This window comes from Durio zibethinus, chromosome 13, assembly GCF_047325235.1.
Source record: "Durio zibethinus cultivar Kanyao isolate XHJ-2024 chromosome 13, ASM4732523v1, whole genome shotgun sequence".
In the NCBI taxonomy this organism is placed as follows: domain Eukaryota; kingdom Viridiplantae; phylum Streptophyta; class Magnoliopsida; order Malvales; family Malvaceae; genus Durio; species Durio zibethinus.
This window is the reverse complement of record NC_143174.1, coordinates 19,566,354-19,580,963: the sequence shown is the minus strand read 5'-3', so window position 1 is coordinate 19,580,963 and position 14,610 is coordinate 19,566,354. Positions and strand designations below refer to the sequence as shown.

Genomic DNA, 14,610 nt, shown 5'->3' with positions numbered 1-14,610 from the left:
ATATCAATTGTAGCAATCTCATTTAGACACAATTCAATTGCCCAGATAACCCAGAGATGAAAATCAATGTTGATTTATTGCCTCGAAAATAAACTTAAGATAGAGAAGCTATAGCTAAAATAGAAATTTTTGGATCAGAAAAGCTGGAATTCTTGAATTTCTATCAGAATGTTTGGAAAGCACAATAAATGAACCGCTGATAGTAATCAGCTCTTACAGTTTAAGACAGTTTATAGCACCATTAGTTTACACTTTTTTAGGCATGGCAGCAAGTCTGGTGTACATTCTTGCCATAGACTGGAATCCTCTGATATCACCAGACCTTAAAAGATTGCCTGTCCACATGCAGGAAAGGTGTCTGTTAAGGATAAACATCAAGCATAAATGCAGCTCAAAGTTCCATAGAATTTATATAGCCAATAGAGGTGCCAATATATCAAATGCCCAAAGAAAATACTAATAATTCCATTCCCACCTCTAATGGAAGGAAGCAAGAATAATAGAAACAGTGACAGCAATGAGGGCAGGAAAAAAAGAATACTGTTAGAAGGAGGAAAAACAGATATATCTCCGATGCTTATATACTATTTCCGGAAATATAAGATAAGAAATTAACTTTTCATTTCTTCAGTTCACCAAGGTCATAGTTTTTGGTTAAAAAGAGTTTTTTGACAACATTTCCTATCAGAAAGAAGTAAATTCTTTAAGATCCAAGAACTTTCTCACATGACAATATACATCCGAATCCAATTAAAGTAGTAAAAGGAGAACATTTGTAATCACATTTATATTTAAGATAATCTTTTACCATTTCCCTCAGTAAATTTATAATGTATGAAGCAGAAAAGAAAAACATTAAATAGACCAACTTACCAGAATCACAATTAAGCGGGCTATCCGGTTCTGGATGAGCCATCAAAGCTATTATAGCCCTACAAACAGACTGAAGTGTCCAAGCAGGGCTCCATGCATTCTTCAATATATCAAGGCAAATCTCTCCTGTCTGTGCAACTAATAATAAATCAAAACTAAACCCTCAATTATGCATCTTGAATTATCACAAATTAATAATCTTTAGACTTATCAGAAGTGGGATTCCTACAATATATGCGTGTGTGGCAATAGAATGGATGACCAAGCTCTACTGTTTTACACGAGTAAAACAAGTTCTAGGGCAAAAAATTCATATATATAGAAGAAGATTGTAATGTTGCTGATTTTTGTTTCTAACATTATGATCCAATTTATCCACCCTAGCATTCTGGTACTTAAGATGAAAGTGCATAGACATAAGGTTTTGCATCAATTTGAAGAAGATAGTGTTTACTAAATAAAAGCAGAATCTTCCTTAGCCTCATACAATCTGTTGGTGGAAAAGGTTCTCATAAATCTCTCCTAACCTTCTCTCCCTAGCCATATTAATTGACAAACTTGAATACTAGATTGTGCAGAAACTAATAGGTACTATGGTGAATAAGTACCGTTTCTCCATCAAGGTCTTTTTGGCAGTCATGGCTGCCAAGTTAAGAAACAACAAGTATCCCAATTCTCGAAAGAAGGAACGAAAAATCATAAAATTTTAGTTAGATATTAAGATGCAGTCTTAAGCGTTGGCACATCTTTCTTGCTTCCATTTTATGCTGTCAAATATTCAAGTAGAACATATAACGTTATTGTGCCATAGAATTTATAACTTGAAATGCACATTGGGATGAAAATTTTTCGTCAAGAACCGCACTTGAGGAGGTTGCAAAGGGTACTGCTCAGGAACAGCAAAAGCAAGCTGGAAAACTCCACCTTCATAAGGTGTCTCAGATGGCCCCTATAGAAAAAGGTCATATAATTTAGACAAAAATCAAAACATTAATAATGTCTACCATATGTTTTTCCTCGGTTTTACTTTGAATCAACCTTGATAAGAGCAGTCCACTTAAATATGTTGGAATCATCACAAACAAGTTGAATATCTGGATCGGCAGCCTTTTCTCGCTACACCTCTTTGTATTCCTTGAACAACCTAGCTCTTGATGCCTTCATAAAAAGATTTCAACTACATTAATCGAGGGAAAAAAAATTTTTTTTGACAAAAACCCACACTAAATTCTTAGGTAATCTCCATTTATTTGATTAAAAACACAACAATACATAATTAAACCAACAAAAAACCAAGAAATCTTAGTAAATATCAGCTAACCTGCATTTTTGGTCGCTTGCTGGAATTTCGAAGATACTTCAACAAATTATATGTTTATATATCAGCGTGACAGATAGCTGCAGAACTGAAAGCAAGAGGTAACGTTGTTAACAATTTTAAACCACCAAATTGTATATTATTTGCGACCAGAGCCATAAGGATTTGCGAAAATAATTAATCATCAACGGTTTGCTGGGGATCAGATCAAAAGAGATAGGGATTCAAAAAATAAATCAAAACGATAATTGATAATTAGAAAAGAAAACAAAAGGAAAAGGAAAAGCGAGCTTATTTGAATCTGACCTGGTGAAGTTCCTTGGGAAGGGAGAAAAGGGTAGCTTTCTTAGGTCGTCTGTTGATTTTGGTAATGAGAAGGGAAAAAAGCTCGGTGAGTGGAGTTTTGATTCCGTGTTTCACGATCTATTTTTATTTTGATGTCAATGGTCATAAACTGCTCTATGATTGACGCTTAACCCTAGGCGAATAAGATGGACTCTGGTAGGATGATTTAAGATGCGTAACCAAACACGGACAATGTGGCATTAACCCTAGAAATTACTTAAACGCTTCTGTAAGAGCAACTTGTAGGATCCAAAAGAGAAAAAAAGTTTTAATGGCCGGTTCGACGATTCTATCGAGACTATCATCGGCTCGGTTAAAGGCTCTTCCTTTCAAGCTTAAAAGCAATAAATATGGGTTACCTATGATTTCTCCACTGAATTCGAGCTCTCAGACTGAGGTTGCTTCTTCAGTGAAGCGCATTTCTGCGATTTCAAGGTGATTTTTTTTCTAATAAATGTTGGGCTGTAAAGTCATAAAATGGATTATTCGCTTTTCCTTTTACAGGTTTATGTAAATCTTTTTCCTAAGGTCCGTTAAGTAATATAACAGTGTTTCTTTTTCCCTTATTTGCTCGGGATTTTAGATTACCAGTGGAGCTGAGCTGCTTAATCTCAATGATGCCATTACACAGTGCAGTAGCTTCGGCTCGCCTCAGATCATTTCTTGCCATAGAATCTCAGAGTTGGGGTTTGATTCCTCAAGGTTTCTATCTCACTAAACACATGGAATGATTTTTATTTTTGGTATCCAATGTTCATTGTTTTAACATTGCCAGAACTAAAGCTTATTAATACAAAAAAAAGGGGCTGGTTAAAGCAACATTTTGATCTTTAGAAAAGCTCTTTATGGTTAGTAGCCAATTTGGCTATGATGCATCTAAAGTTAAGCATTTGCTTCATCTATGATGCATTCGAGGTTGACATTTTAAGAAGTTTTCTCTAATACATTTGAAAGTAAATAGTTCTCCATAGAGCATAGTTTGTTGCATGTGTTTTGAATCGTCCTTGAGCATTCACTGGTAAGGACATGCCTTATTTGTTGATAGTTCGTTTACTCAACAAGCTGAAACTATATATATGCTTGATAAAGTACAATAGTTTATACTTTATATAATGATGCTAAATTGATTGAGTAATATTAAAGACAATGAATATCTTGTTTATGTTGTTCTTTCTGAATGTTTTGGCAATTGAGCGTAATGATCGGTTACAAGAATGAATCGGTTGTTCTAATTCACGTTGCTTTCAATGTTGCAGGTATCTCCATGCCTTTATAACAGCACCCTCTTTTAGTAGTTGTTAATTGTTGTCAAAATGGAGTGCAGTTCCATTCTGAATTTGAATGCTGGGAGTGTTGATCAATAAGAAGCCAGAAAGACGTGAGTTGGCATCAAGAAACTTTGATCCCTTGGATTGAGCCAAATCTTATCTGTGTATGCTTCATCACATCAAAAATTAATTTAAAGTAAGGTTCTTGTTAAGGTTTATATATATATATATATATATATATATATATATATATATATATATATGTTTTTCGTTAAGTAAAAGGCCAAAGCCTAAAGGAAAAAAAGTTAAAGGTGAGGGAGATTGCCGACACATCTCTACCTCTGCGTTTCTTTTTTAGTAGTATCAACGATCTTCGCTCTGTCTTTCTTACATGAAAAGTTTGTAATTTCAGGAGGATGGCAGTACGTACCATCTGTATGGTCTCAATTGTTCTATAAAATTTAGGATTCTAAACATATACTCCTTCCTTACCCGCCAATGAAAGAAGTAGACCGTAGTTCGGCTATCCAGTTACCGGTAACACTGAAGTAATTCCAACAATCTCAACTACTAAAACTTGACTATGTGCATCTTTAACTCTTTGAGAGTAATCCTCTGGGAGAAAAAGTGAATGATGAAAGAGTGCCTCAGTGCTCTAGCTGACTTGCTCGGTTTAAGCAATCTGCCATCCCTTTCCCAATCCTATCCAACTGAGTCATTTTTTTCTCTTAGAACAAACAGTTGTTACGCCCAGCCAATTTCAGATTAGAAATCCATGTCTTTTGTCTTGCAAACGAATTACATGAAGAAATGGGAGAGTTTGTTGTGCTTCTGCATGATTCCACAGACAAGAATGTTCATTCAATACTTCCAAAGCTCACCAACACGAATTCCTCGAAAATTACTTTTTTTAAAACCTTCGTACGTGTCTAAGAAAGAGGGTTTCTGATAGTTTTAACTCTGAAAAAGAGGGCAATGGAAAATTAGTTTAAAAAGAGACTTTGGCCTCTTATGTACCAAAAAAACTAAGTTGAATGATTGAGTCGGGGCATCCAGCTCCTCATAATGTACTTGGTATAACAACAAAAGATGAGTTTTCACCAAGGCAAACTGTGCACAAGAATACAAAAATGCCTAGTCCTAAAGCGTAGACAAATTCCATAATCTGTTCTAATGTGCCATTAAATAGAACTCTACACCTGTGGCACAAGACGAAAAAAATTCTACACAACCCTCTAATTCAATAAAAGCAAATAGCAAATCTGGAAATGTAAAATATTATAACAGCCTTACAATTCAAAATGCTTACGGAAAATTTATGCCTCAGCCTTTAAACTTGGAAAGAAATTCAACATATACATTATATAACAACAAAAACAAATTTTCCACAACTCACAGAGAGAACCAAATATAAAAAAATCAACCTAACCCAAAGAGGTGATCTTTCCATTTTCTCTACAGGGAATGTACATGATTCTAATGCCAAACATGCAACACAAAATGAGTCAAGAGACTGGTGAAGAATATATTATATATTAGAAATTTGAAAAATATTTAAGGAAATGAAAGAAAGAAAATGAGAAAAAGGAAACAAGTTAGCCACCAAAAAATATAAAATAAAAAATGAAAAAAAAAAAAAAAGAAGCAAATTCCAGGTTCACATGCTACCAGCTCTTCCAGGAGCGGTTTTCGTTGATTTAATTTTTGCCATGTCAACAAGGTCTCCAAACAGCTTATCCTCTGGTTTTGAAGGCTTGCTCGGTGGAACGTAATACGAAGTGGAAACCTGGTTGGAAGAGTTTCTCAAGCCATTTTCATCTCTGGTGGATAGCCCATACATATGCTGATCAAGAAACTGCTGCTGACCATAGCCATATGCTCCCATTTGGTTGCCATACATTTGTTGAGGATAGATGGAAGCCATTTGCCCACCTGGCATTTGCTGTGGAAGCATGCCCATATAGTGTGCTCCCTGGAATGGTTGGGGATAAAACCCACCAAACTGGTTTCCCTGAACAGCCTGGTTATTAATTGCTGACAAATGACCGGTTGTGATTGGCTGAATGTACATACCCCCCACCTGATCACTTTCAATATGTTGAGGTCCTTGAGGTTGGCCATTTGTTACAACTTCTTGAGTAACCATTGACTGGGGATATTGAGAACCTGCAACCGGGCTAGAGTCCACTGCCTGTGCTTCCCAGGGAGGCGGTGGTAGTGAGCCACTGCTCTGGGCACCTTCTCAACATGAAAAATGTAAGCTTCATAAATTATAATGTAGTAGTGACAAGAACATAACTATTCAGCCTGCCAAAGAAGCCTAAAACTCACTACAGAAATTTGGTGAGAAAAAAAGACCATGACGATATATATTATTGATTTCCTTGAGTGAAATGTGGCATGCTGTGATTACATGTGTCTGACCCTAAAAGCAAGAAGGTTCTGTGCCAAAAGTAAAATGCTCTACTTATACATGAAAAGCCTATTATAAACAGAAACGAACCATAGACAGGGGAGGGGGGCTGCTGCTGCTGAACCAACTGACCATTCCAGGCAGGACCTGTGTCTTGAGCATATGACTGCTCATATCGGGGTGATCCAATGTTTGGTGCAGTTCCATTTGGATGAAAATTCTGCTGCTGCTGTTGAGGAGTCAAAGGATTGGTTTGTCCAGCCAAACCCAAAGACTGGGTGTTAACAGAATTGGAGGAGTTATCATCAGAGAACATATCAAAGAGAACAAGAGCAGTCTGCTGCGATGCAGGAGTTGTTAGTTGTGGTTCTCCCAAAGGAACAAGGGCCAGTGAATTATCTGCCTTTGGTGAATTGTAGTCATCACCACTAAGCAGGTCCATTTTGGGATTGACTGCTGCCGGAGGATTTGAACCATTAGTTGCAGGAGGAGCAGAATGCAATAACTGATTAAATGGTTGAGAACTTGCACCAGTGCTTGAGTTGGATCTGCGAAGAAATCCTGTTAGTTAAAGCTCAAGCTACCGGAAACATCTGATCAAGGATTTCAGTTAACCCAGAATTAAATAAATTTCAATCTCAATCCTAGCAACCTAAAATTTTAAAAGCAAATCAGCCACTCCTTACAGAGATAAATACACTACTAATCACATGATCTAAAATTGTTCAAAAGGTTTCCACTTCAACATAATGAAGCACCTGCAATAAGGCAACTAATTTCGAAAAACCCAGCAACCAATTCTACCAAGGATTCCTTAAATCAAATAAATCAAATTGGTGAAAGAAACTTGTAACCAAGGTCCAGGATGCTGAGAAGAAGAGCATGATTAGCACCAGTAACGCGTAGGACAAGAAGAGTAATGCAGCACACATAACAGAAGTTATTATTCTCAGCATATTCTATCATTTGCTGTAGTAACACAAAACACCAATATTTTTAATCACCAGATCCCCGCATACAGTAATCCAGTTCAAAGAGGCCTATTACCTCCCCTCGGATTGCTTGCTGCTATCCCCAGTATCAACTAGGGGACCATCGACATTCACAAGTTCTCTTGCAGGTTCAAGCTTAGGTTTGTCTGCTTGAGAAGTTCCTGAAGCTATTGCTTCATGCTTTGCTAGTACGCGCTGCAAATCATCATTCAATGATAAACCTTGATGTAGAAGTGACTCATCCCTACAAGAGATAGAGAATCAAACTGATAAGTGTTTTAAATATAAAATATTTCACACAATTCCTTCTATCATTCCACAGAGGTTAGAAACTAATTAGCTATGCAACTCATACACCACAAATGCCAGAACAAGTGACAATATCATACAGAAATTGAATAGAAATGCACACAAAGATATTCATTGAGATACTCATTGAAAGGTTTAAGAAAAAATTGAACATAAAACAAATCAAATCCTTCACATAATGCTGTGGCATCTAGTCACCATAGCATTGAGAAGAATATAATTGAATAAAATAATGAAGGCATTTGATCTCAACATTCCTCAGAAATTTTCTCCCTCCTTTTGGTCAAGCATTTTGACAAGTGATACTGGCACAATCACCCCAAGGACCAGGTAATAAAAACATAATGCATCAAAACACCCACACAGATAATATCAAGTCACTGAAATACAGAAAGTTTCTAAGGGCCACTAGGAAGTTATAGTAAAGAAGCATGTCCTTACGATGTTGAATTAATAAGGTGTACAACTCTTTGTTTGTTGGTACGGCACTGCTCCACTAAGTCAACAATCACCTCCTGCCGAAGTCCCTGAAATTGTAGAAGAAAAAAATCAGTAAATAAGCAAATTAAAAATGAAATTAAAAAAAAAAAACACAACAAGCATTATAACATGAATAGAAGATTAGCGGCATGAAACTTAATGAACTTTTGAAAAATTTTTCATTATAAGAGCTGGAAAAACGTAAAGTTTACACTGAAAAGCTGGCCACAATCTGATGAATTTGAGCATTGTCAACCAAATTATTACACAAATGTTAGTTATATTAAGACTTCAGTAGCCACTTTAAATCCAATTAATGGCTCATCACTTGGAAACTATATTACTATACCCTTGTGGGAACACAATCGTTTTATCAAGTAAACAACGTATCTTCCTTTTCTCTACTTTTCAAATTGTGAACATATACCTCCTTTTTTCCAGGATCTAATGCATTTAGCATTTCTGCAAGGACATCCATAATACCCCGCGCGTTCTGAATTTCTGTCAAACTGATAAATAAAACTCCAGTTAAAAGACTAGATGCATCATCCAAGATAAAATCTAAGTAGGAAACACTAAATTAGAAATCTAATATTGCTATCAATAATATCACATTTTTTCAACTATTATAACTGCTCTAGCCTGTGGAAAGTTTGTATTGCTCTATTTCTAGAGGAAAAGGGTAATCATTAGCGTGAGAACACCATAGCCATGTTTACCAGTTATGGACAGGGAGCACTGCTGACCAAAACCGAGAAGTTAAAATAAGTAGGAACTTTTTCACCCAATAACTCAATTTGATCTCTCTAAAAAGAATATTAAGGAGTGATAAAAAGTTTGTTTTGACAATACTCCTACTTTAATACATAGAAAATACTAAATTAGCCATATGCACCGAAAAGAATGGAATACTATCCTTATTAAACAATTGAACCTCACTGCAAAACCCATATTCAAAACATATTTCAATAAGCTCTGTAATTTATTTATTAGATAATGATAATAAGAAGTTATTATGAGGAGCATACTTTCGCTTAACCAGATTATTGCAGCACCTCAGTAAGAGAAGTTTCCATCATAGAACTGAAGAGGAATAATGGAAAACACAAAAAACAACCATGGTTTTACCACTCAAACAACTAAGGAGTAACAAGAATACCTCAGGGTTGGGAACTCAGACTCTGCAGAAGACTCAGCTGTCTCTTGCTGATCAGAATTGCGAATATTTTGGGGATAAGAAGACAAAGGTTGTGTTTGAGGAGGAGTAAACACAGGCGCAGACCTCTCCGTTCTTGAGGGGAACACTGCCCCAATATGCTGAAATAATAAACCAGCTTGGCTCAGAGAGAAAAAGAGAGAAAAGGCCATATTAAGTAAAAGTACTACTCGCATAACAGCATGTTTTGAAGACAATGAGAGAATCATGAATATGATATTGCATATGAGGAAACTGATCCCAAGAAATGCAGCATGTCTCATACAGTTGATGAGAGGCCTCAGCAGACATACCAACAACTCTTGGTATGCACCATAATATTGTGGATATCTTGCCCTTGCACCTCCAAAGGCTTCTTGCCAAGTGTCAATCAGAGTCAATATCTTCTCTTTGACATTAAAATCAGGCTACAATTGAAAAGCGCAACAACTGAGAACAAGTTTTACTAGGAAGAAAGTAAATAAAAAATAGGAGTTAAAATTACTTCCTACCCTTTTCTTCACTATTTTGACCATCTCATGCAGAACACCTCTTTCTGCAACATGCATATGGATAATGTCCCCACAGTTTTTTATGATAGTCTCTAATAGCTAAAACATAGGAAGTAGATCAGAATTTAAACAAGTATGGTACTATGAAAGAAAACGCAGATCAAAAAGACAACAAAAGTGATAATCATATCCAGGCATTAGTAGAAACTAATGTCAAAGTTATCAGTAGCTTACAGTTAGTGCAAGAAGTTGAACTTTAGGATTTTTACTTCTGAGCCGCTTTTTTATGCCTTTGACAACATCTTTCACTTGCCTGATAAATAACAAAAAATATTTCAATATAAGATTTAGAAAAGCACTAAAAATTTGAACTTAAAATATATAAATCCAAGCAGCTTCCAGCCAGCCTCACTTCCATCTCCCCTCTAGGGAGAAATTTGAAAAAGTAAAGCCAATGTTAACCAGAAAATGAGGAAACTAAACCTTTAGGTCCTTTCTGCTTTCACAATAACTCACATTAACTAAATAGCTACCAGAGAAAATGACCAAAAATAATTAACCAAATCACTAGTATAAAAATTAACCAAAATCTAGTTCATTTTTTAGAATGAAAATTTAAACATTAGGAATGATAAGGTCATAGGCATTAAAATCATCTATCACATAGTAATCTTCAACTTTGAGAATAGAAGCTGAGCTCTCTATCATTAATCAATTTTTTTTACATGAAATTAAATCCTCAATCTATCAACAAAAGCCATATTTAAGAGCTTTATTATCAAACAAATAAGAAGATTCAAACTACAACCTAACCTGATTCTCTTATTTGGTTTTTCATACAGCCCGTGTTGTTGTTGTTGTTGTTGTATTATCAAACAAATCCATGAATTAAATTACATATTGAACAGAGAAAAAGCAAAGCAAACTGATCAATCCTGATAAACTTCCTGAACCAATTCTCTCTCTTTAAATTTAACTGCGATAAAAGAAAATTCGTTATTAATTTCCCTTAAATCTACAATTAGTAACAGAACAAACAAGAGGAGAAAAAAATTAAAAAAGTAAAAGCAAATCAAATCCCGAAACAAGAAAGAAAACTAGATTCACAATATTCATTTTCATTTTTTTTCATCAAATTGAGACGCAATCGTTAACAGAATCATAAGAACAATAACAAAAAGACTAAAATCCAGTGCGACGCATACCCAGGGTCGTGATTAAGCATGTCGCAGATCTCGATATTCCTAGCCCAATCAGGCCCGACCAGCAAGTCGCTCGTAGCTCTCTCCACCATAGAGTTCACCATCTTCACTAACAAGAAAAAAAAATTCGCACACACAAAAAAGGAATAAAAGAGATCAATCTAATTCCGTTCACCGTCCGGCGAGATCGCAACGAACTGCAGAATATCCCGGAAACTGCTCCGAAATACTCGCTTTATCGAATAAATCAAACGGTCCAAAATCGGCAGTTCTCTTTCTCTCCGTCTCTCCCTTCCCCTCCTCGCTTTTCTCACCTTTTCTGTCTCTGTGAGATCAAATTAAATTGGTTTTCATTTTCCGTTGAGAAAAATAATTTGTTTTTTTCTCTGCCCTTCCTTTTTTTAACTTTTTCTCAATTTTTTGGTCGGTGAAGTGAAAAAAGGAAAGACCAACCACAATTGACCACGTGTAGAAGACGATACACTTGCCGTATCCAGATGTACTTGTCCTGATGCCGAAGGTTCTGTCGACCGCTTACATAAAACGGTTTTTTATCGTTAGCTGGACTCGTTGGTTCGTGCAGGTGATTTGTGGAGTTAAAATGGCCAAAGCACGGTGTCGTTTTGAGGATATTTAACTTTGAAGGAACTACTTTTACGTCACCTAGTGGGGATAGATCTATTCTTCACCGGCCAATGAAAAGACAAGTGGTTTCTTGTAACAATAAACTATTTTTATTTAAAATTTCGTTTTTTTTTTCTTTTTTTAATGATTGAGTTTCAAGTCAGAAAGCGACCTAACTTTACTAAATGCAGAAATAATTTTATTTTGAAATAAAAAATAATTGAATTCTTGTGGTAGTGATTAGTTGCTTTATTCAATAATTTAATTTAATTGGTATATCACCATTGGTTTTTAATTAGTATTGACAATTGCTCCTTCCGTCATATTTTTATTTGTTTATTTTTTTAGATATTTTATAATTATGTATTTTTTTAATATCTAAAATTCTTAAATTTTATATTTTAAAAATTTTTTTATAATTTTTTTATTTTTAATATTAAAAATCATGAAATTTTAATTTTATAAAAAATTAAAATCTAATATTAAATTCATTAAAATTATAATTTTTTTTCTTAAATTTTGTAAAAATTAAATACACCAAAATAATTTAAAACGAAGAAAATACTATTAGTAAGTGAAGGTTTTTAAATTCAAATAAAAATTAATCCTTTAGAATACTTTTTACATTAAACAAATGAATAAGCAACTTTAAACTCATTTCATTTGGTTTGATGTATTTAATTTTAAAAGGTTATTGCCAAGTTGATAAGAGTTTTACTTACTTGGATGTCCATAAAATTATTTTATAGGAGAAAATTAAGTATGAAAAGTATATCATTACTTACAAAAAGTTGACAAGAGATCTATAAAAGGGATATATCTGAAAAAACATAGGTTCTTGGGACATTCAAGTCACAAGTTGAGGGGAAAATTTTTATTTTTTTTTGTAAATTTTTTTAATATGTGGTTAGTTTTTGTAATAATGTTTTAGATGATGTATAATTATTAATAACTTATGTAGCCTTTTCTTTTTATAGGAGAGTAAAGATCACTTGTTTTTTGCTTGTGGCTTATCCAAGCAAGTTTGGCAGAAAGCTCTGCTAAATTCTTATGTCAAGAGACCTTTTATTAATTGGAGTGATGATTTAAATTGGGCAAATGTTAACTCTAGAGGTAAATCATTTCGTGTCATCTCATTGAGGTTTGTATGAACTGCCATTAATTATTATATTTGAAGGAAAAGGAATTGTCGAAAGCATACCAGCAGAAGACTCCGTAAGAGGTGTATCATCAACAGATTACAGGTTGCTGTGGACGTGAGGACTTGTTTTTATGTTGTTTCAAATGTAACAAAAAGATTTAAACAATTATATATGTTTATTTACATTGGGGGTATAAAACTATAAAGTAGCATCATAATTAGATTTTTGGGGTTTTCCCTATTGTTACTTTATGTAGTCAGACTTGTCTCTGTGTTCTTTTGGATTTTAAAATGAAACTTTCAATTAAGGAAGAGGTACTCGGACTGAAGAAGGAGCAGATTTCATGTCCTCTAGGATAAAATTCAAGAGAGTCTGGGATATATAAGAACTTCTTTGCCAACAGAGAAACACATAAAGGAAATTATCAATGCTACAAGTTATGATGTGGTAAAAGCTTAGACCCCTTTTCATTTTCCTGCTAAACTTGACTAAAGAATCATAAATAAAAGATCATATCAAAAAATAATATTTTGGAAGCACTTACAGTTTGTACAAGAATTCTTCCTATAGTCTCCCGATCAAAAGGAACAACTGTTTTCGCCATTGATGCTGACCTTATCATCTGGTCAACATATTGTTCTAATTCATAGAGGTGTTTGAGATGTGGAAAACACACAATGAAGCTTGATAAGTACCGATTAACATATGAATATATAATGAGGAAAAAAAAAGATAACAATGACGTGGGATTTCAATGGCTTCTTCATTCTAACAATTCATAAAAAGTAAAAAGCGTCATACATATATTTTTCTCTCCTTGGTTGAAAAGCAGTCAATCTTTTTGTCATCAAAGCCTCAATCATAATAACATTCCAAATTTGGACAAAAAGAGTTCTTGTTCTACTAACATATTCACTAGCCCGTTCATTATTGCAGCAGTATCAAAGACACCATGCCCCCTATGAACCATGTGATCTTTCATAAGGATCATCATAGTTGCAGCATTGGATACTATTCCACCAAAAATGCTAGAGTACATGGCTAGGTATTGCAGCTTTCCTTTGTGGTTTTCTCTGTTCTGTTGTAGCCTCTCAATAGCCTTAATAAACCAGAATTTTAGATGAAAAAAAAAAAAAGGAAGAAAAAACACAAACATCACTGATATCCAAAGTAAAAGAAATATGTAAAAACATTACTGTTACACATGTGACAAAGCTGTCAACTTTATTCAAATCGTATCAAATTTGGTTCCAAAATTTTTAAATTTGCTTTGTAGAATTAAGTCATCTGAAACGCACCATGTAAGAAACAGATGATAAAGAAGACAAACCTTTGAGCAAGACAGGAGATGAATGTCTGATAGTTATCAGTAGAATCTGCCAGAAAACAAAATGATCAAAATTATCCATCAATCAAAATGGAAAAAACAAATGCAGAATTTATAAGAAACATAAACATTATAAGCAAATGATGTAATATGAACAGAAGTAATTTGCCAAAATAGAAAGACGATAACCAATCAAGGGTTCAGTTTGATTCGAACTTCTAACGATTCTCAATTCTCTAACAGTCCCTTGTTTCTTAAGTGAAAGATTTCGTGGAACAACATATAAAGCATACAAGTAATCGTTGTGTCTTGTGGGAATATGGGACATGTATTTTGGGAGAGAAGATGACAGAGAAACCATGGTAGCTATAGAATCTGTTATTGGTTGACTGAAGAATGAAGATGTCTGTTTCTGTTAGAAAGCTACACAAGTAGTTGACTCTGGTTCTAGTGGATTGGATTCCTCCGAGATCAAGGATAATAAAACTCCGCCGAAGTTGTTCGCCACTCTTTGATGACGGGTGAGTAGTAATGATAATCTAAAAACACGATAGGGTGGCATGATACAAACATGATATGAAAATAAGGTATAAAGATGATACAATTTAAA

The 14,610-nt window shown here is 34.5% G+C and overlaps 4 protein-coding genes across 7 annotated transcripts; 1 reads left to right on the top strand and 3 right to left on the bottom strand.

Annotated features, from left to right (window-relative positions):
* Window positions 1-57: 57 nt before the first annotated feature.
* On the bottom strand, window positions 58-2,200 carry LOC111302936 (ubiquitin-conjugating enzyme E2 PEX4-like). Its single transcript, XM_089742427.1, has 5 exons — window positions 2,195-2,200; window positions 1,912-1,989; window positions 1,739-1,822; window positions 874-1,003; window positions 58-335 (listed from the first exon to the last, which is right to left on the bottom strand). Exons 1-5 carry the CDS (start codon window positions 2,198-2,200, stop codon window positions 247-249), a joined length of 387 nt encoding a protein of 128 aa, XP_089598553.1. The 3' UTR covers window positions 58-246.
* Window positions 2,201-2,581: 381 nt separating this feature from the next.
* On the top strand, window positions 2,582-4,280 carry LOC111302935 (uncharacterized). The gene is made up of 3 exons (XM_022898851.2): window positions 2,582-2,971; window positions 3,120-3,238; window positions 3,793-4,280. The coding sequence occupies exons 1-3, from the start codon at window positions 2,808-2,810 to the stop codon at window positions 3,810-3,812; spliced, it is 303 nt and encodes a 100-aa protein (XP_022754586.2). The 5' UTR covers window positions 2,582-2,807; the 3' UTR covers window positions 3,813-4,280.
* A 1,025-nt stretch (window positions 4,281-5,305) lies between these two features.
* On the bottom strand, window positions 5,306-11,219 carry LOC111302933 (TOM1-like protein 9). 4 transcript variants are annotated; one of them, XM_089741980.1, is made up of 11 exons: window positions 10,911-11,219; window positions 10,519-10,681; window positions 9,940-10,018; window positions 9,706-9,804; window positions 9,508-9,621; window positions 9,158-9,315; window positions 8,426-8,507; window positions 7,960-8,045; window positions 7,265-7,453; window positions 6,308-6,765; window positions 5,306-6,042 (listed from the first exon to the last, which is right to left on the bottom strand). In XM_089741980.1, the coding sequence occupies exons 4-11, from the start codon at window positions 9,760-9,762 to the stop codon at window positions 5,462-5,464; spliced, it is 1,725 nt and encodes a 574-aa protein (XP_089598106.1). In that variant the 5' UTR covers window positions 9,763-9,804; window positions 9,940-10,018; window positions 10,519-10,681; window positions 10,911-11,219; the 3' UTR covers window positions 5,306-5,461. The 4 variants fall into 4 exon arrangements, with proteins under 4 accessions (XP_089598106.1, XP_022754582.2, XP_022754583.2 ...); XM_022898847.2 differs by lacking the exon at window positions 10,519-10,681; XM_022898848.2 differs by lacking the exon at window positions 10,519-10,681 and having other exon boundaries at window positions 6,350-6,765.
* A 1,950-nt stretch (window positions 11,220-13,169) lies between these two features.
* On the bottom strand, window positions 13,170-14,361 carry LOC149515394 (D-amino-acid transaminase, chloroplastic-like). Its single transcript, XM_089742426.1, has 4 exons — window positions 14,193-14,361; window positions 14,004-14,038; window positions 13,594-13,772; window positions 13,170-13,329 (listed from the first exon to the last, which is right to left on the bottom strand). Exons 1-4 carry the CDS (start codon window positions 14,359-14,361, stop codon window positions 13,170-13,172), a joined length of 543 nt encoding a protein of 180 aa, XP_089598552.1.
* Window positions 14,362-14,610: the final 249 nt, after the last annotated feature.